The sequence below is a fragment of the Hesperophylax consimilis genome, chromosome 19 (assembly GCF_061612785.1).
Source record: "Hesperophylax consimilis isolate HC1 chromosome 19, BYU_Hcon_1.0, whole genome shotgun sequence".
In the NCBI taxonomy this organism is placed as follows: domain Eukaryota; kingdom Metazoa; phylum Arthropoda; class Insecta; order Trichoptera; family Limnephilidae; genus Hesperophylax; species Hesperophylax consimilis.
The window spans coordinates 15855852-15878179 of NC_142854.1; the positions used below are offsets into that span (position 1 = coordinate 15855852).

General features: G+C 38.4%; 1 protein-coding gene across 1 annotated transcript in view; it reads left to right on the top strand.

Annotated features, from left to right (window-relative positions):
- Hr39 (Nuclear hormone receptor FTZ-F1 beta) overlaps positions 1–22086 on the top strand; it is a 30793-nt gene extending 8707 nt beyond the window's left edge. The window contains exons 4-18 of the mRNA XM_089643409.1: positions 298–401; positions 489–585; positions 755–917; positions 2429–2666; positions 6099–6252; positions 7545–7689; positions 9200–9333; positions 10312–10523; positions 11135–11274; positions 12155–12298; positions 13342–13596; positions 14433–14572; positions 17244–17359; positions 19741–19895; positions 20782–22086. Of these exons, the coding sequence (XP_089499535.1) occupies positions 298–401; positions 489–585; positions 755–917; positions 2429–2666; positions 6099–6252; positions 7545–7689; positions 9200–9333; positions 10312–10523; positions 11135–11274; positions 12155–12298; positions 13342–13596; positions 14433–14572; positions 17244–17359; positions 19741–19895; positions 20782–20877 (2293 nt within the window). The 3' untranslated portion in view covers positions 20878–22086. The remainder of the gene's footprint in view (positions 1–297; positions 402–488; positions 586–754; positions 918–2428; positions 2667–6098; positions 6253–7544; positions 7690–9199; positions 9334–10311; positions 10524–11134; positions 11275–12154; positions 12299–13341; positions 13597–14432; positions 14573–17243; positions 17360–19740; positions 19896–20781) is intronic.
- The last annotated feature ends 242 nt before the right edge of the window (positions 22087–22328 follow it).

Here is a 22328-nt window from a genome sequence, read left to right on the forward strand (position 1 = left end):
CCCGTTGTCCAGTTCGTTGAGATTCCCATCCAATGAGATCCACAAGGGAGACCTCCCTCATAGCTTAACACTATCTGAATGACATTTGAGGCTCCCACCACTTTCCCACCCCGGTATAAGTAACAGATGGTTACTCCTTCAGGGTACACAGCAGGACTCTAATTTTTTATATTGATAAAAGACTCTAGGTATACAACGATTCTAGACCTCAAATGTCCCTGCATGAGGGGTTAGTTAGCACTATGCAAGATGCTCAGGTTAGTATAAGTGTTAATATTGTATATGGGACATTGTTAGTTTTTACACATCAGATAAACGCAAAACAAGTATGTACAAGTGGAATCAGATTCTCCGAGTCGGCAGTCCCTCACAGGTGCAATCAGACATCGGTTGGTCCACAGGTGAGGTTCGACAACCGCTCACGCTCGCCGTGACCGTCCGATTTTGCCCCAAAGAAAGAGATAAGCTGATATATAGTCTGTGAGCAGCCGAAGACCCTAAAGATGTAATCGAGTGTCAGACGGGAGAGGAGCGCAAGGAAGGTGGTATAGCTCTTGCAGACCTCACGACAACCAAGAGCACCTCGTAAGGGTGAGGCGCGACTCGTGATCCATACACCATGTCCAGAGGATAAAGGAGAAGCCAGTTTTTCTGCAGGGACGACGGTCTGTGATCCATGCCCTCGAAGGGCTGGGACGAAACATTACATAAAAAATCTGAATGGTTAAGTTAACGCGTTGTGTTGTAATTTTAGCCCCCGAGACAGTGGGATCTGCGAGCGGGAGCAGGGCACCCTGGGCCCCTCCAGCCGCCAGAGTTCCGTCTCCTTCCAGAGCCTGCGCGACCAGGACGCCCTCAACCTCAAGTTCCACCGGCCCACGCTGCAGCACCATCAGCGGAGCCACAGCATGAACAGGGTCAGTCTGAATCTACCTCAGTCCAGAGCCCTTGGATACCTGCAGAATGATTAGCCGGCTTCTGTGTTTCTCCCTTCCTTTAAAATGGGTGTTTTCGATATCCGAGTTCTTTTCCTTCCTTTTCTGAAAAAGACTCCATCCACAAAGATGAAACATTTTCACAAGGAAGTAATGTCGGTAGGATATATTGTCGCAGTTCAGATAAAAGTCACCAACTTCAACACACGTTTCATTTTTTCAAAATCGGATTTTAAAGTTCATCTAACAGAGATTCCAATGTTTTGCCTACCCACATAAAAAAATTAAAAGCATTCAAATAAGATTATATTTCTTATATTCAAATTCAGATTTTTAAATCTAACATAAAAGGTTTTAAAAATGACCCACCTTTATTTTCATCTAAACACTGAACTTAACATACCTACTGACAAAAAAAAACACATTGTACTAGACAAATGTATCTTGTATAAACATTATTTTCACCTCACTTGTTTTTGTCATTTCATATAAAAATGATTAACAAAAAATTTATACAAAATTTCAAAAATCTTAAATTGCTGTTGGAACATTTGGTTTCATAGAGGTAAACATTTTTATCGTTTCTGTGGTTAACATCTGGATTTGAATATAATGTGTGGTGTTTTCTCTTTCTAACACCATGACAGTAAGGGAGATAAAAATTTGAGACCATGCGAGATGTTACCAAAACAAACAAATTAATTCTACGAGTAATAGCTGTTTGTTCGCAAAACTGAACAAGCCTAAGGGATTAAATTAATGTCGTTTTCGGTGTCAAATTTTGGAGGATCCGTCGAGTACCGGATACCAAGAACTATTTACCTTAGCGACATCTTATCTATTAATATTAATTCGGTTTTTGTTGACTTCAATTGCCACCGTAATTCAATTCAGTTCAATGTTTCAAAAACGTTACAAATTTTTTCATTATAGTGCAATTTTAAATACATTTGTAAAGGAAAATCACATAAATATAGACAGAGGATATCAACTATACTAGTAGTTACGAGCTTGTCCTTTAAAGCTAGCTTCATTGATGGTAAATATGTCGATATCTGAATTGATTTTGATTAACAGCACGATTGCTCTCCCCACCGGCATGACCATTGGCAATTTAGTCCTTCAGGCCAGGAGATAGAATAGTCTATTCTGTCGGTGATGGAGATAACCTTTTGGCAAGATAGAAATGAATGTTCTCCACATAGCTGAGTTTTAAAACCATCCACGAATCAGTTTGAAGAAATGTGTTTATCGCCTCTGACCCTTAAATGGTTCATTCCGAGCATACCCAAAAGAAAGTCTGCAGGATAGAGCCACGGGGGTAGTGTCTCTGTAGGTAAAGTAATTAGTTGTGCTTGATGCGTTTATGGCTGTAATGGCTGGTTTCAATTTCGACACTGAAATAAGAAAAACGTGTCTACTATTTCGCCAACTCAATATCATTGCAAAACCGGGTCATTATGCTAAAGGCACTTTTTATGTTTTATTTCCAGATGTCGGTCCTGGCCAGCGACCTGACGGACGTGCGCAGTCCCCCCTCCCCCCTGCCGCCCCCCAAGCCGGCGCCGCCCCCTCCCACCTCCGGGGAGCAGGGGGACGCTCGGCCCGAGCAGAGCATCAAGAACATGCCCGTCAACATCATCCCCCAGTCGCTGTCCAACAAGATGGCGGCCGACGCGCAAGCGTACGCGTGCAAACGTGAACAGCACCAGCAGCTCACTGTCACACCTGGTCAGTTATACCCACATAATAACTAACAAGTAGTTCTGTTAACTATAGACCTCGCGTCCAAAGAACTAGTTTTATCTTATTTAGTTAGCCCCTGTAGCCTCTGATATTTTGTAATGTATTTCTCTTAAGTGAACTGTCAATACAAAGTGTGGTGTTTTCAATTTCTAACATATGTTATATCTTACCATAAAACAAAATGAGATAGCATGACTTTTATGAGTCCGTATCGGACTAGGAGAAATATCTTCCGAAAGTGCCTTATTGGTTGAAACTTTGGGGATCAGGTAGCAAGACAATAAAGGATGATATTTTTTGTGACACAGCGTTTATTCTGAGTCAGTAGAATTGCTCAGCTGTAAGATGACTACGGACGATGATGATGATGATGCCAGGTGTACGCGGCGATGACTGCAGTGGAGTGGTCGAAGCGGTGTCAGTGTGTTGACATCGGGGTGACCGGACTCGTGGATGCGTTCAGCACTGGTGAAGACATGGAGTCTTCCGGGTACTCCAGTGTGACCAGGGTAGCCGAAGGTGTGATAGATGATGGCGCGGGGCCGAGGCGCAGACCGGCGAAGTGGTCGCAGGGTCTAGCCGTGTGAGGTCAGCGCTGGCTACGAATGATGTCCGGGGCCAGGGCGCTGATATGATCCCGAAGAGTCCATGAAAATCCGTGCAGAGCCGGGCGTAGGTGGTAGGTCCGTGTGACAGTGGATTGCTGATTGATGACTCGGGGACTGCTAATTTGTGACTGACTATCGAGTTCCTTCACGCTGTCGCTTTTATAAAGTGAAGAACCTTCTCAAACATTTTGGTTGTTTTTTTTTTTTTTTTTTTTTTTTTAAACATACAACAAACGATGTTGTATTCCCATGAGTTATTAAACTCATTAAGGGATCGCCAATTGGTAGTTTTCAAATAGAAGAGTAAAAAAAATAAAAATTAAAAATAATCAACCCAACCCAATGTGCAGACACAATGTATGAAGAAAACATTTACAAAGCATTTCACAGAAGCAACATACAGACACAACATATCGCACCTCCGGTGCTAAACTGTCACTTATGCAAAAAATGTAATTTTTCAGGAGAAGCGTTTGAAAATTCGACATCCTATTATGATGTATAGTTCTTCTTGTCTAAAAAATGAACTGGTAATTATTTAAACTACAACATTAAACTTCATATCAAAGTAAAAGCAAACGTCTCACAACTTTGTAATAAAAAAATATAAACATTTTAAATTTACAACCCTCCCAGAAGTGACGTTATGCCACTAGAAAACAATTTACCATGCAGTTATGTCATAACAATCAAAACACAATATCATACTTTTCTAAAGTTTTATTAATTAAAAAATCAAAGCAGTATAACAAACTTTCTTAATTCTACATATAGAACTTTACTATTAATTAGACTTTTTAATCTTAGTCTTCTTACCATTTTACAAACGGTTTTCAGCGACGTTTCATATTAAATCAGTCATTGGTCACGTATTGTACCTATTTAAATACTATAATTACGGAATTTTAGCATTAATTTTGTACTAATTGGGTACTCTTAAAAAATTAAAAACCTTTAATTTATTGTCACATTCCCAGGAAAATCAGGGAGTCTTTAACACTGCGGTTTCAATAAACTTGTTTTCCTTGCAAGTGGAAATGTGACTCTATAGAATGTTAGAAGTACAAAAAATGAAATGAGATCATTGTAGAAACTTTCATTGTATCTTGGTATGATATTTGCCTCCACTAATTGCAATAAATCACGCTTTTTGCGTTCTGTAATTGGTATTTTTGAAGTATATGCTTGCTTGAAGGGAATTTCATGTATTCTTTGGGCGTTGCCTCTACTTCCGCGTAAATTTTTTCCTCTTGGTTGAATTATAGCTTTTGCTTCCTCCCAGTTTTCAGTTTTGTAAGTTGTTCGATATTGGTAATTTTCACAATTCTTTGTGAATTTAATGCATTTAATATCACCAGTTTTGATTACATCTCCGTTTAAATTTTTTGCTATATTGAACTTCATGTTTTCCTCAAGTGACTTCAAATCAAAGAAATCATCGTAAATCATTTCTTTTACCACAAATGGTTTACCAGTCTTCTTCGCCCCACGAATCAGTGACATGTATTGGTCGGGTACATTAATAGATCCAGCATTTTTTGCTCTTGTTACAGCTTTTTCAATAACCGAATGCGCTACGTCGCCTTCGTTTTGCGTATGACCTCGAATCAAAAAGTTATGTTGAATGGAATTAATGTCAAACTTACTGACTGCATAATAGTACATCGCAAACACAAACCTGTTCTTTTGTTGGCCACAGCAATTGTCCGAGTAAATAATTATATCGCAGCCATGACTTTCAAGTGCAATCTGCTCCAGGTATTTATACACACATGATCCTATTTCTATGGCTCCTCTATTGCCCAAGCCTTCGTGCTAAAAATAACAGGTTGTTTCTTTCTTTTTTGCATTAGACATTGTTAAATTATAACAATTTAGTCTCAATTTGTAGTAAAAAGAGCTTGATATGCCAACAGGACAGGGTAACACTGCTTGTAAGTCATAGATGAAAACAATTGTGTTGGTGTCAGGTTCATGACACTTTTTCATATCCCTGTCTTTTTCAAGTCTACTTAAATTTTTTTCTTCCTGATTTAACTTGAACCTGTCATGTAACATTGTCACAATTGTTAATCGAACGAAAACTTTATACCATAAAACATAAGGATTGGGGAAACAATGTCACTACGTACACAAGTATCTTTATTATTTCAAGAAAAAAATGTCACAACAAACTTAAGTGTTGTTATTGCTCCAAAATCATAAAAATGAATTGTCACAATTACCTTAGTGGCGTTGTAGCTCCAGGAGACTGCTATTCGTGCGGGGTGCCGCGCGCAACTAACCAATCAAACGTTGTTTCTCCCAGTGGAGGTCAGATTTGCACCAAAACCATAACGACATAACTGCCCTCACGCGGAAATTATACGCACTACACAAGCGACGATGACACACCAAGTAAAGAGGTACATTAGTTATTTTTTCTCATACTCAGATCAATTTTGACAAAACTTGCATAAGTGACAGTTTAGCACCGGAGGTGCGATATGAAGAATCACTTTACAGATATGTTACAAAAAAAAATTGTCTTATTAAACTTTATGAATTTTTATAATCACTCATTTGATTTATGTACTGTTGGTGTCAAAAAGTTGAAAAAGTATCCTCAATGATGGACTATATAAATGCATAAAAATGTTATGGCAGATATTGCCAACAAACCTAGACAACGGATGAACTTTCTAGAATGTTTCTATGACGGCGTGGTACTTTGGAGATTGGCGTAGTGGTGTACCACCACAAAACTAATACTAATATTTATGAGCATTTGACAAAGGAAAGAGTACACAACCTTTGTCCGATGTTGCAGATATAAAACCGGAGCTGCCCCTGCTGGTGGACAAGCTGCTGGGCGGCTACTCCCTGCACAGCACCCCCAGCAACTCTCCGCTGCTGAACCGCCACCACAAGATCGTGTCCAACTCCAGCACGGATTCTGCTGTCCACTCTGCTTACACGCACAGGTACGGTCTGACATTTGATTAATGTGTAACGAATGTGGGCCTGAAATTTTAGGGAATGGTGTTGTTATTTTTCATCAAAGCGGTGGTATTTTGTAACAAAAGTTACGTAATTTTGTTGCTATTTTGCAGCAAATAAGTGGCGGATCCAGTTGTAACCACATTGTTTTATTTTATTTATTCATTTTTTGGAAGTTAGCTGTGTTTCATTTTAATACTATATTTTTATTTTTTTTAATTATTTATTATGTATATTTAAAAAAATACAAGTATTTCACTTTTTAACTAACTACATAGCTTTATAATATTAATACATACATAACAATAGTACGCAATATCTTATATGAACAATTATTCTACATTTAAAGGACATAATCATTTTGTTCGCTTGATTGAGCAATTAAAAAAAAAATTGCTATTCGATTCTCCGTTTTGAGGCTATTGGGAAGGAGATTGTTATTCGATTCTCTGTTTTGAGGCTATCAAGAAGGAGATTCTTATTCGATACTCCGTTTTGAATCTATTGGGAAGGAGATTCTTATTCGATACTCCGTTTTGAGGCTATCGGGAAGGAAATCGTATTAAGGTTTGTCAAAGCCAAACATAAATAAATATTTGAATGTGTAATACATATTACTTTCTTATTTTAAAATACCAGAAAATTGCATGTAAAATACGAAAACGTTCATTATTTCTGTATCTCAACTTACATATATTGAACATATCTAAGGGCCCGGATACATACGCGAGCCGAACTGCAGAGCTGAACCTCAATTTATGGAAAGGAATGAATCAACCGCCAATGGCGCAAAACGCCGCCTACAGATGTTTCGTTCCTTTCCCGTAATTCGTGCCTCTGCCCGCGTTTCGGTTTGCTAATGTATAAGTACCATGAAAATCCTCCTTTTTAATTTTTAATCGATCTTTTTCTTTCTAAATTAATTTCTCTCTGATGAAGTTTCCTTGTTTCAACATGAAGGACGGAGGACAAGATAAACTTAATTTTTCTATTTGTTATAAAAATAATGAAATTTAAACAATTTCAACACAATAAATGGATGTCGAAATAGCTGTCAATTTTTTTTTCGTAGCAAATATGCCCTTTAGTTAAATTTTTTTTAATGAGGCAAAATATGTATATTATTTTATTAATTAAATTTAATGGCATTTATTATCATAACATTACTTATAAAAATAAATAATCTTGCGTTCTTTACAAATTACGAATTATGCATTATCACAAATGCGAAATTTTTCAACAGTCTAGTAATGAATGATTTGTTTTGTTGTTACAGCGTATACAGCAGTCCGTCTGCGAGTCCCGGGGCCACGCGGCACGCCCCCTACACGCCTTCCCTCTCCAGGAATAACAGCGACGCCTCCCACTCGTCCTGCTACTCCTACAGCTCCGAGTTCAGTCCCACGCACTCCCCCGTGCAGGTAACACACACGCACGCTATAGTCACACCCGTTCAGTTGAAGAAAAGCCAAGGAAAAGAACACACCTAACCTAACCACCTATTCTAAACCTAAACAAACCTATCTTATCCTAATCCTAACCTCACCTATTATAACCTATTGAACTTTGATAAAGAAGCGATCTCCGCTATGTCTGTATACTTAGTTCATAATACTAGCACTAAACATCACGCACAAGCAATACTAGATAACCGACTTCGGTTATATTTTGAATTAAATAATACTGCCTATCTCCAATACTCCAGCCGCTATAAGATAAGTATTGAAGTGACACAGAAAGTTGATTCACCTCAAAAGATTTATGAAATCCCTGAGGCATATCTGTGGTAAAACCACCACGTATGATCATGTGCGAAATGTGGAGATTCGCAAAGAATGCAAGGCTGATGTAAGCGTAATGAGTAAGATTAAGAATCAAACGTTTAGATGGTTTCGGAATGTAGAGCGAATGAACGAAGAAAGGAGTGTAAGAAGAATATACGACGCAAATGTGAATGCTAGAAGAATTCGGGGACTCCCGAGGAAGACAAGGCACGATCAAGTGAACCAGATACATGAGTCGGGCCATGTCAAGAGAATAATTGACCATATGAAGACCTAGTTGTTTGGCGGTCCGTCCTTTCTGCCTACCCCTGCGGTAACGGCGTGATGGTTAGTTAGTTAGTTAAGGCAGTATTGTTTATTCGTTGACTCGACATTTAATTTTACCATTTTTCACCAGGCCATACCCTCAATGTTAATATGTACGAGGGGGGTACTAAAAAAAAACAAACTCTGTTGCGGGGGGCTTAGTTTTTTGTAGTACCGACTTCAGCCGTTTGAACCGTGCGCAGCTACCTTTCCTCAGTCAGTATGCCAAGCACTGCGCTGGAGAAGTCGTCCTTTCGGCTGGTGTGGAGTTTTGGTGACTGTTGTTTTGTTTGCCCGTCGTTTTTCGATTATCGTGAACAGAGTTCCAAATGACCCAAACTTTTATCCAAAGTCATCACAGGCGACGAACATAGTGCTATGGATAAGATCCTGAAACAAAGCGACGATCCAATGGGAGACTCCAAATTCGCATTGCCCCAAAAAAGCTCATCAAGTCAGATCAAACATCAAAACAAATCTGATTTGTTTTTTCGATGTAAGAGGAGTCATACATTTAGAGTTTGTTCTGTATTTGAGAACCACACATTTTTGTGGTTAATTTGAGTTTTCCCCTTAGCATAATCCTTGAAGGCCATTTTTAATATTTCACGGCCGCGCGCTATTGAACTGGGCAAAAGTAGCTGCACATGGTTCTACCGGCAGAGCCAGGTACTACAAAAACTAAGCCCCCCGCAACATCAGTTCGGTTTCTTTTGGGTACCCCCTCGTATAAATCTAAAAATTTTTTTACCCAGGTGAAGGAATGGTTCTTCCAAAATCGTTTTGTTGAACTTAATGCAATATGATTATTAGATTCTAATGAGAATTGTGTGTATTCCAGGGCCGCCACCTGCCTTCCCATGCGGCGCTGTTCCGCTCGGAACACAGCGGGGTGGTGAGGCAGGGGGGTGTGGAGGGGCCTGACAGTGGCAGCCCTGACCACCAGGGCGTCAGCAGGCAGCAACTCATCAACAGGTGTGTATATTCTTCTCCTATCAAAGGTTCGCTATCATCGGTGCAATCTTCTCCCAATTAGAACTGTATTTTGCAGCAACAAATATAAAAAACTAAGAACAGAACTCTCTCAGTATTGCACCGCTTGATTATTTGATAACTACTATATAATCTGCTGATTTTCACAAGTTAAAAGCACAAAATAATCATCTATATTTCGTATTCGTAGCTCGAGTGGCAAGATTTGTACACTGACGAGTTGGGTTATCTAGCTCTTACGCACTCAGTTACTATAGCGCAGTCTAGCTTGCTTGAGCTGATCATTTTACATGTCAGGGTTCATTATTGTTGTTTTGGGACATTTCGTTAGTCCTCTGGGTATTCTAGTAACTGTCGCATGTGTTTCGGTTTGTTTCTCGTATGTAACATAACACCTTAACTTTAAACTTAATTTTACCTGTAATGTTATGTATGCACTACAATCCACCGCTTTCACTAATTGGATTCCTTGGCCCAGTTTGTGGTGGATTAGTTAGAGAGTTCTGTACCAACAACAGAAACTGCAACTTAATCATTATTGTGATAGTTCAAGCTACGTAGCATAGATGGCTCTAGTGCAGCAGCTCATAGAGTTTATGGAGTTATCCAAGAGATGTCACTAGTGTGTAGATTGGTCCCTCCATGTTCAGAACCGTTGTGGGCCAGCAGTTAGGTTTGTAGCAACAGAGATTTTAAGAACATAATAATGAGGACATTGGCCTCCAGGTTGTCCTACACGCTGGGTTATAAGAATATAATAAGTGTTTTGTTGTACAAAGGCATTATATATTTCAAGAACCATTCACAACAATAATAATCAAATGCGTGTATCATAACGCTACTGACGTTTCCTATAAATTATTTTCAACTGCCGTGGATATGTATCTCGTACATCAAGCGTGTTGTGGCAACTTGTTACATTTTGACTGCCACCATATTTAATTTGATTGTATCTTCCAGTCCGTGCCCCATCTGCGGCGACAAGATCTCGGGCTTCCACTACGGCATCTTCTCGTGCGAGTCGTGCAAGGGTTTTTTCAAGCGCACCGTGCAGAATCGCAAGAACTACGTGTGCCTGCGCGGCGCCAACTGCCCCGTGACTGTGGCCACACGTAAGAAGTGCCCCGCCTGCCGCTTCGACAAGTGCCTGCACTGCGGCATGAAGCTTGAAGGTACCTACCACCAATACTAATATTAGTTCTTCTCTCTTTTTTTACCGCCAATCCCAACAAATCATTTTGTGAGGCTGTTATGGGTACTGCCTCCCAGAGAATCATTCATTCGATAACATCTCTGCCATAGGTCACCCAAGTGATTGGCTACGTTGGGGGACTTGAGAGGGTTCATGGGGTAAGGTTTGTCCAGGTCTTGGCGGATATGTCTGCTCTCTGGACAGGCCAGGCCAGATTGGGAGAGGCCGGTTCAGGAAGACGCCTTCACCGTTCATTCTCTCCTCTCTCTTGACTCAATTCCTACCCACCTCACTTACCTGTTTCCTTCCCAGAACCTCGTTTCCTTCATTTCCTTAAAAGAACCTCTGTGATGACACACACCTTGAGGGGAATTATTTTCCTCAGGGCCTCTTGTTTCACATTTCTGAGACTGTTGGGAGACAGTGGGACTATAGCATCCTCAATTGGAGTATATAGAGGCCCAAAGTAGTGGGGAGAGGATGGATACGAGAAAGAGGAAGGTTGTGAAGTACCTGTCTATTTAGAACTGGTCACTTAACAAAGCTTTTGGTTTTGCAGTAATATCTTGTTGATAATTTTATCCCTTCCAGCGATCCGAGAAGACCGTACCAGAGGTGGTCGCTCCACCTACCAGTGCTCCTACAGTCTGAGTGGGGCGGCCTCCACCAGCTCGCTGCTGGGCGCGGGCCTGCCCTCGGGGCCCCTGCGCCACGCCACCAGCCTCACTTCCGTGAGTTATATTATAAACATAATCATCAAATATGGGAATCCATTCATCTCACATGAGTGCCCCTGTCTGTAAAGCATATAGGTAGGGGAACTATGTCGCCATCTAGTTGGGTGTTCTACCTCAAATTCAAGAAATCTATGTCAATTCCTGTGAAACTGCATCAATCCCTATAAATCTACACCAATTCCTGAGAATCTATGTCAATTCCTGTGAATCTACATCGATTCATGTGAGTCTCCCTCAATGTCAATGAATCTACATCAATTCCTGTGAATCTATGTCAATTGCTGTGGATTTACGTCAATTCTTGTGAAACTACATCAATTCTTGTGAATCTACGCCAATCCCTGTGAAACTATGTCAATTCCTGTTGGTCTTCCTCAATTGCTGTGAGTCAACATGAATTTAAATTAATCTACATCAATTCGTTTCAATATATGTAATTCCTGTGAATCTATGTCAATTCCTGTGGATTTACGTCAATTCTTGTGAATCTACGTCAATCCCTGTGAAACTACGTCAATTCTGTTGCTCTATCTCAATTCATGTGAGCCAACATGAATGTCAATTAATCAATGTCAATTCCTGTGAATATAAGTCAATTCCTGTAAATAAAAGTCAATTCCTGTGAATCTATACCAATTTCCATGGATCTACATCAAATCGGGTGGAGCGTGCTCGCTGGAAAATATAAAAAGCTTTCTCAATTTATTTGGTGTTTCATCACCGAAAACAAACACCTTCGCAGCGCGTTATGTATTAGTTGTGCATTAGAATGAAAACCAATGTTCATTAAAGTTTGCCAAATTACTTTCAATTTCTTTAGTAAAAAGATCCTTTCAACTCAGTCCACATACCAATGAAATTGACCTTATTCCAGGTGAACGGGCCGTCCAACCACCTATCGTACAGATCGCACCACGATCTGCACTCGGCGTCCATGGGCAGCCACATGCAGAAGTCGGAGCAGGGCCAGGGTCACATGATGCACCATGACCCAATGGGGGTGCCGCAGCTGTTGCAGGTAAATACATTTGTCTCCCGCCTCTCTTCCTCACATCACAGGTTACAAACAGATTACAATAGGCCTATCCTAGATATAGGGCTAGTTCTTCATGTCAGCCTGTATGACTAATCTTTTCATCGCTAAATGAGCGGTAGTGGCTTTGAAGCAAATATAGCCAATTATAACCTGATACATGGGCGCCCACAGAAAATTTTCTAGGGGGGGAAAAATATTTTTAGTAATGTTTTAATGTACAGGGTTTTCCAATAAGAGGTGTTATTTTGAATAGCCCGCTATTTCGGTAGATGTTACTTTTGAAGCTGTAATTTTTTGACATTTGACAAGTAGGAACTACGCCATTAATAAAAATGGAATGATACACGCTTGTATATACGTCCTGTGTGAATGGAATCTGGTTCAATGAACTCAAATTTGCTATGAATTTAAAAGTCATTTTCAAAATTGGAAAATTATTTGTTTTTTGAAGAATTCGGACAAGCGATGAAGTAGATACCTACCTACCTATAGTATGATATTCACAACAAAAATTATTTTAATTGTCATTTTCAAAATTGGAAAATTATTTGTTTTGTGAAGAATTCGGACAAGCGATGAAGTAGATACCTACCTACCTATAATATGATATTCACAACAGAAAATTATTTTAATTGTCATTTTCAAAATTGGAAAATTATTTGTTTTGTGAAGAATTCGGACAAGCGATGAAGTAGATACCTACCTACCTATAATATGATATTCACAACAGAAAATTATTTTAATTGTCATTTTCAAAATTGGAAAATTATTTGTTTTGTGAAGAATTCGGACAAGCGATGAAGTAGATACCTACCTACCTATAATATGATATTCACAACAGAAAATTATTTTAATTGTCATTTTCAAAATTGGAACTGATTTGTCAATAATTCAGACTATCCTGTGATTTTTCACAGATCTGCGCTAGTTACCACACATAAGTACTGAAGTAATTACTAAGCGCTGTTTGTTCAAATTTAATGAATTGGATCCCCTTAAATAATAAAATCTGATTTGTCTTCCAGGAAATAATGGATGTCGAGCACCTCTGGCAGTACAACGAGAGCGAACTGAGCCGCATCAACAAGGGGCAGCCACCCTCGGGCAGTGCCCCGCCCCCTTCCACCCCCCCCTCGCTGGACAACCCCCTGCTGCGGGGCGCGCGCCTGCCCCCGGACAGCAGCCCCGACTTCCTAGCCAACCTGTGCAACATCGCTGACCACCGCCTCTACAAGATAGTCAAGTGGTGCAAGAGCCTACCGCTGTTCAAGAACATCTCTGTAAGTGACCAACCAACCTATCACTACCTACTTTGTAATGGAGTTCAGATTCTGTTGTATCTTGCATAATCTTGGCAATAAAACTCTGGAAATACACAAAACAAACGGCACTAAATTAATGGAGTGTATTAAAAAACTTTCACTCCACATTGGTTTCCTGAAGGTTCCACGAAGGAATAGTCCACAGAGGTGGCCTCAGCACTCCTCTCCACTCTCCCTTATTTCCTTGAAGCCCTCGAGAGGGAAAGGTCCACCAAGTTGGCCTCATCTGCCCTCTCCACTCCCCATTTAGTTCCCTGAAGGCCCCAAGAAGAAAGAGTCCACCGAAGAGGCTTCAGCTATCTTCTCCACTCCTTTTGGTTCCCTGAAGGCCGCACTAGGGAAAAGGCCTCTTCTCTCCTCTCCCTCTTGGTTCCCTGAAACACTCGCAACCGAAGAGTCCACTCCCTGGTTCCCTAAAGGCACCACAAGGGAAGAGTTCATAGAGGCGGCCTCAGCTCTCCTCTCCATGGTTCTTCCTTTTGGTTTCTCCCTGCGGGCCCCACGAATGAAGAGTCCACGGAGGTGGCCTCAGCTCTCCTAGGTACCCCAAAGGCCCCTAGTTTTTGAATGGTCCAATTTTCGTCCCATGCAGACCCCCAAGATCTAAATACTCTGAGATGCGACGCTGTTTCTCATAGGCGCCGTGCGTGACAATGTTCCCCAGGTCACTCAGCCCTGAGCACGGTAGTTAACATGGGATGGCTATTGCAGCTCGTGTTTCCACTCCCTGAGCGATACAACTGTGAGTTGTTAGGTGTTTCTATTAACAAGGCTCATTGTTTGATTGTTTCCAGATCGACGACCAGATCTGCCTGCTCATCAACAGCTGGTGTGAGCTACTCATGCTGTCCTGCTGCTACCGGGGGGTCAGCACGCCCGGAGAGGTCAGGGTCAGCGGGGGCAGTCGGGGCATCACGCTGCAGCAGAGTAGCAAGTCAGTCCCTACACCTGATTATTATTACTATCATCCCCGATCCATTAATCCTTCTACCCATACAGAGTTACTATGGTAGAACCCCGTTAATTTGAAATCCACGGGACATTGAAAACCAGATAGAAGATAAAATATTGCCAAAAAGTCGAGTTCCGCAGCCGCCCCTTCAAATTCAATCCTTTCAATTAGTAGTAAAATTCTTGTGTAAATCGAATTTTCGCAAGTGATTATTGTCAGGCCGGCCGGCCGGCCCTTTTAAATTCACATATTTATAGGAGATTTGTAAAAATATGACATTTCTGTATAAATCGAAATGTCTTGGCATAGTAAGGAAGTTGAGTGAAAAATATTTTGACTTATAAAAAATATGTTCATGTAGATCAAAAAATATCGATTCTAAAAATATAAATATATTTCTATATTATTATTCTTAGAATTAGTTAAACGTTCTTGAAAAAGCATTCAATAGCAATAGACTGTATACGCTCCACGATTGGTCGAAAGAATTCTGACGTCACATGTGTCGTGACTTGTACGTTCAACGGATCACCTATGGTGCATCTCTTTCTATTACATGAGAGATGGTCGGTTTAGATGAGAGAGGTGTATAGGCCAAACGTTTATTTGGGTATGTTAAATATATGTACGTATTTGTTGTTATTATTATATGAAATGGATTTCTAAAGATACATATTCGTATAGTGCTTTATAATAATATGTTGTTTATTGCATAACTTCGAAGTTTTTATTATTATACATGTCACATAACACGTGATACACTTCAGGCCGCCGGCCGCCCAGAAAAGTCTCACAGTGAACTGGGCTGTAAACCGTTATTTTACTTTTGGTCTTTACTTTTCTGCGCGGTGATCCTGAATTCGCGCGGGGCACCTCAACAAATATCGACGGGAATACCATACCGGGCGGGAAAAGCAAATATTCTAACTCAAAATATTAATTTAACTATGAAATCTTAATCAATTTTCTTTTTTTTTTAATAACAACAATTCTAATAGACGGTTAACATCGGTAAAAAAATTACTGGAATTCCTTGTTGACGAATTAAAATTTTTTCCATACAAAATGCTTAAGCGACGTGGTTTTCACAGTTCGAATGACGTCACACCCACACCCGCCTCTTACCGCTCGGATTCCGCTCGTTTTGGCGGGCATAATAAAATTTAAACTTTGAGAATTAATTTAATTATGAAAACAAACTTAAAAAAAAAAAAAAATACCAGTATTTAAGTTTGAATGCGAACATTGATAACAAAAAAATAAAAAAAATGGACTCAACTTCCTTATACCGTCACAGTCGCTCCTTGAAATAAAGAAATTCGTAAACATACAGCATATTTCAGTGCCTTTCTTGGCTGACTACTCTCGCAGTAAGCTCTTCAAAAATACAGGTATTGGAAGTAAAGTGGTCAAAAATGATACATATTTCAAGGAAATTGATATTTCACAACCAAAATACATATGTATATTCGGTAACCGGATAAATCATTACAATGATAATTCATCACATCTTTAAAAAGTTATGTAAAGTCATGGAAAGTGATGAAACAAAAACTTTATTAATTGGATTATGTAGGTTAGGTTAAAAAAAAAAATTCATCGTTTCTAATGACTTTATATCACTTTTTAAAAGTGTGTTGAATTGTCACTGTGTTGAGTTATCATGGTACCGTATATTCAAAGTAAATTTGACATATTTTTTGTGGAAATCGAAGTTTCGCAACCTCTTACCATCCCAGCCGGTAATTTTGTAAAAAATATGATATATATTTTCGTGTTAATCGAAATTTTGCTTCCGATTACCGTCGCGGCCAGCCCTTCAAATTCGGATGTTTTATTCAAAGCAAATTTAAAAATACACATGTATTCAGGGTTACATTTGATCCCAAACTTACTTTTTCAGATCATATAGTGGGATTGGTATCATCTTGTTATAAACTTCTTGGATTTGTGATAAGAATAAGCAAACAATTCTCAAAGCCCGAAGCAATGACATCGATGTTCAACTGCCTTATACGATCTAAATTAGAATACGCTTCTGCTGTCTGGGCCCCATACCAGCAAAAATACATAGAATTATTAGAACAAATTATTTCTAAGATATCTTTATATGAGAACGCATGGTGAAGAATACCCACTATTTATGCATCACATAGATTTGCTCTCCGAAACGCACTACGAAAGTCTACAATCTAGGAGAAATGGGACTCTTCTAGTAATAGCTTTTAAAATCATGAACTATTACATTTACAGCCCATACCTCTTGGAACAATATAAATTGTTTATACCGAACAACTACTGTCAGGGTTGACGCCACGACTTGCTCTGTATTCCACACGGAAGAACGGACGTTATGAAATAATAATACGATTTATGGCGATTTATAACCGCGTTAATGGAAATTTTACGGTGCTTTACCTCTACGTCTGTCAAATTCAGAAAATGAAATAATGTATATATATACGCACGAATTGAGTTATTTTGAATTTCACGGATGTCTTTTTAAATTATCGGCGTTCGAATTAACTGGGTTCTATTGTAATGGACAGCATTCCGTATCTGAGTTTCCTGCCTGCCATAAAAGCATTACCTTATATATGAAACCTGATACATGACTTGTTTGACTAATCCACGTGTTGATCCGTGTTGGCAGGATGGGCCTGACACCGTGCATCGAGCGCATGCTGCACTTCACGGACCACCTGCGCCGGCTGAAGGTGGACCGCTACGAGTACGTGGCCATGAAGGTCATTGTGCTGCTGACCTCAGGTACACACAATATAGGTACAGATGAAATACAAATGTACCACTCATTTATGAACTCGGCTCTTTACATGTATATATCTATTATTATATATTTTTTGCAATCATTCCACATAGGTGCTTGTTCTTTCTTCATATAGACATTTTTAAATTGATGCAGCAAGATATTTTTATTATTATTATGTAATGAGCAAGCAGCATTCTGCTGATGCGCTCATATCTGATTTCACAACAAGTTTGACAGTAATTGAGTTGTTTTAAGTTTGAATTAAGTCCTTTCTTCTCTCCAAATGTGAATCCAAAAGAGCTTTGAATTGATTTATATTTGTTGCATCGATGACATTTTGAGGGAGTTTGTTCCAAGCATCCACTACTCTATTTGCAAGGAAGTGTTTTCTAGGATTAGATGCAAAAGGCGTTTTGGTAATTTTTTTTGAGTGTCCACGGAGATTTATATTTTTATTAGTAGTGAAGATTTCTTGGATGCTAGGGCAACTGTAATGTCCAGATAAAATTTTGAAAGTCTCGATCAAGTCACCCCTTTCTCTTGTTTCTTGTAAGGTTGGTAATCTTAGTTCCTTGAGTCTATCTTCGTATCGTAGATCTTTCAGAGCTCTTGGTATTTTGTCTCTGTACTCTCTCTAACAGATTTATATCCTTTGCGAAGTAAGGACTCCATATTTGGAAAGCTCCATTATTTTTGAGTATATTTTTTTTTACAATCTAAACACATGTCCTTCCTTCAACGGGAGAATACTTGGTAGTTCTTTGAATAGTAGACCTCGCGTCCAAAAAAGTTTTTTTCTAATTTTCTCTGAATGAATGAGAAATAATTCAATTTGTCTGAAGAAACATCACTATCTCAATTATTATGTCACGAAAAACTGTTTGGAACACCTGAATATAATACCTTTTATGCTAAATATAAAAAAAAATTATAAATTATTCTTTTGGCATTTTAGAAAAATATTAATAATTTATTTATTTTCAACTAGCATCACCGCATTACCTATAGCTGTGTTTCAGTCTGTCTGTGCAGATGGAGAAGCAATAGCGCGTGTTGCTTTTATGTCCAACAGATGGAGCTGTTTTTTTTAAAAAATTATATTTTAGCTGTATAAAAACACACGCGTAATCAATTGCAACATTGTGTCAAAATTTCAAAATAATCTGTAAAGAACTTTCAGAGATTTATGATTTTGAACAAACATTTTTATTTATATTTATATAGATTTACTTTTAAGCAAAGAAAAAATAAAACGGCAACCGCCTGGAAACATACAAACATATTTACAGACAGATGTCACTTTTGAAGCTGTCATTTTTTGACATTTGACAAGTAGAAACTACGCCATTAATAGAAATGGAACGATACACGCTTCAACAACGCATTGAAATTATTAAAATTCACTCGAGTGAATCAAATGCAAATCATCTTGAGTGATGAGGCCCATTTCCACCTCGGTGGCTTCGTCAACAAGCAAAATTGTCGCATCTGGGACTCTGAAAACCCAAGAGTTATTGTTGAAAAGCCTATCTATCCTCAACGTGTGACTGCTTGGTGCGGTTTATGGTCCGGCGGAGTCAATTGGACCTTACTTTTTCGAAAATGAGGCTGGAGCAACAGTTACGGTGAATGGATTGCGCTATCGAGAGATGATTAATGATTTTTTATAGCCGGAATAATTTTGGATGGCATTGATCTGGACAACGTTTACTTCCAACAAGACGGCGCTACGTGCCACACAAGCAACGAAACCATTGATCTTTTACGATTGAATATCAAAATAACAACTCTTATTGGAAAACCTTATATATTTAAACCCGTAGAACAGATAATACATTCTTATACTTATCGCACTGGAGATGCACAAGTTTTTTTGGTAATGAATTGTGCGAAAACGAATTTTTTTGTTGTTGTTTTTTTTACATATATCTAACTATAAAAATGTAAATGTTTGTTTGTTCAAAATCTTAAATCTCAAAAATTCTTCACCGATGGCTTTGAAATTTTGATACAACGTTGCAATACGCATGTGTTTTTATATACCCATATTATATGGATAATATAGGTATATAGATCACTGCCTGCTCAATAAATAATAATATGTAATAGTAAAAAACATGACAGCTACAGCAGTTATGAGTGAGATTATGAATGCTAGTTTTGACATTTCGAGAGGTGATGGCCACGCTGGTCTTGTGATTTCAGCAGCGACGATAACAGACTCCGCAATGAGTTTTTCAGTATACAACATCAGTATCGAAAACTTGCATATTCCTACAGAAGAAAGGAATAATCTGCCTTAGAATATCCTTCGAGATTAGTTAGTGGATCTTTGCTAGAGGCTGCATTATATATAGCTGTGATTTGTCACATGTTGTAGATACGTCAGAGTTGCGCGAGCCAGAGAAGGTGCGCGCGTCCCAGGAGAAGGCTCTGCAGGCGCTGCAAGCGTACACGCTGGCACACTATCCTGACACCCCCGCCAAGTTCGGGGAACTGCTGCTCAGGATACCAGAGCTGCAGAGAACTTGCCAGGTATGATATAGCAAATATTCTGCGCCTATCCAAGGCCCTAGTGTCTTCAAATTATTAATAATAATCTACTTTGTATAGCGTCATTTTTGGGAAAATCACCTCAAGGGCGCTGAACAAATATTTGTGTATATAAAAATATAATAAAATTTATGTAACTGGCTTAAATATAGCTAGTGCCTTACGACTAAGAACTGACTTAAAACTAATGACTTAAGGTGATGCACTACGTCGTGTAATATTTTGATCGAGCCGCTATCAATAACACACCTTACGTAGATGGCGATAAGGCTTAAATTCCCGCTTCACACCACCCACCTGTTTTGATTTATGCAAGAAAAAAACATGGCCAAAAAGTGCCTTTTATTTTATTTTGTTGATGTTCAGGCACAAATATTTAAATGGTTTTCGATCATTTTATAAATAACTTAATTTGACACATTATACAATAAAACCATAACCAAAAATGGGTTCGTAAGTAGGAGATTTTGAACTTTAAAGCAATTTTCATAGGCCTATACATTATTTTTTTCTGAGCTTATAAAAAGACTTATCTTAAAAATACTCGATTATTTCAAAGACCAAGATGTATTCTACTCGCATTATTTAATTAAAGCATCTGAAACATTTCTAGGCGACCAAATTTTCAAACCAAAAACACATGATTTTAAATTACTACGTAGTGCATCGCCTTAATGATATATGTATTTATTTACAACTGTACATAGTTAGTAAAGTTAATTTTACCAATTATATCCGATTGTTGATGCAAATTTTCATCAATAGAATTGGACGTTGACAGCATCTAGCTATTATTTTCAATTTTGATCTTGCTTAACTTATTTGTAAAATGAATCAGATAAAATATATTAAATGCTCTTTTCGATAGGTCGGCAAAGAAATGCTCAACCCCTCAAACAAATCCAAGGACGGTGAAGCGCCAAGCTTCAACCTCCTCATGGAGCTGCTGCGAGGTGATCACTGACCATTCCCCATCGCTACATCGCCACATCGCGCCATCAACCCTCACAGTCCACAGTGATGTGACGTCACATTCATCATCCACATCATCGCACTCCCTGGAAGGAACGATTTCATTTAAAGTAAGATAAAGCCAATTCATTTATTGCAAAGATGTGTCTTCATCGCGAGACGTCGCATTCATCATCGAAATCATCGCTGGACAGATTGATTTCATTAAATGTAAGATATAGCCATTTCAGTTGTGACAAGTGATGTATCTTCATCACGATAAGTCACATATTGATATTATTGAACTCATTGAAAGAATTGATTTAATCAAAAGTAAGATAAATCCAATTCAATTATAACAGAGATGTGTCTTGTCGAAATCATCGCTGGACAGATTGATTTCATCAAAAGTAAGATAGAGACATTTCAACTGGGTCTTCATCACGATAAGTCACATATTGACATCATCACAATCTCTAGGATAGATTTAATTTAATGTAAGATAAAGCCAATTCAGTTTTCATAGAGACGTGTCTTCATCATGAGGCACACATTCATCATCGAAATTATCGCTGGACAGATTGATTTCATTCAAAGTAAGATAAAGCCATTTCAGATGTGACCAGAGATGACATCACAAGTCGCACTCCCTGCAAGGATTCGTTTTATTTGAGATAAAGCCAATTTAATTGTCAGCGATATGTGACATGACAATCATCACATCGCAGGAGCTGCAATGAATGATTTCATCAGCGATATTTCATCATCGATACATTCACAATACCACTGGGATGTTCTATTTCACTGTAGATTTTTTTTTAAAGTCTAAATTTATTCTAATTTTTCATCAAAAATTATCCACCATATTTTGTATAAAAATTTAATCCATTCAAAGGTATCTTTATACTTGCCGAAAGCACATTGTCTTAGATAATGTTTGGTAGATCAATCACTACAGTAATACTCGCAACACAATACTGGTACAATTTCAATAGTGTTAATTGTATCGTAGCTATTTTTATGAGTAAAATAAACAAATTCTTGCCTTCTCCTCAAAGTATTGGAGAAAAAATAATTATCGTCTTGCCTTAAAACTCTCCTGGTGGACTCTTATTGAATTGAAAATATTTTTATAGTAGATTTTCATCAAAAAATTTTAACCAGTAATTGTAATATTTTTATTGATCGTCATTAATATAATGCTGGTACATAATTTGAACATCCTCACGATAAACCGTCGATTGAAAACTGATAAGACATTATTATTTGATAATTAATTTATATTTGTCATTGTTTTGATTGATGCTTGTCCATGATTGAAATTTTTTACATATTTGATTGTTTGATAACTGATATTAATAAAATTAAAAATTATCTTATCAATTGCTCGATTTATGATAAATTATTGATTGAAATCTGATGAATAGTTTGTAACTATCATATATAACTAACAATAAAAACTAC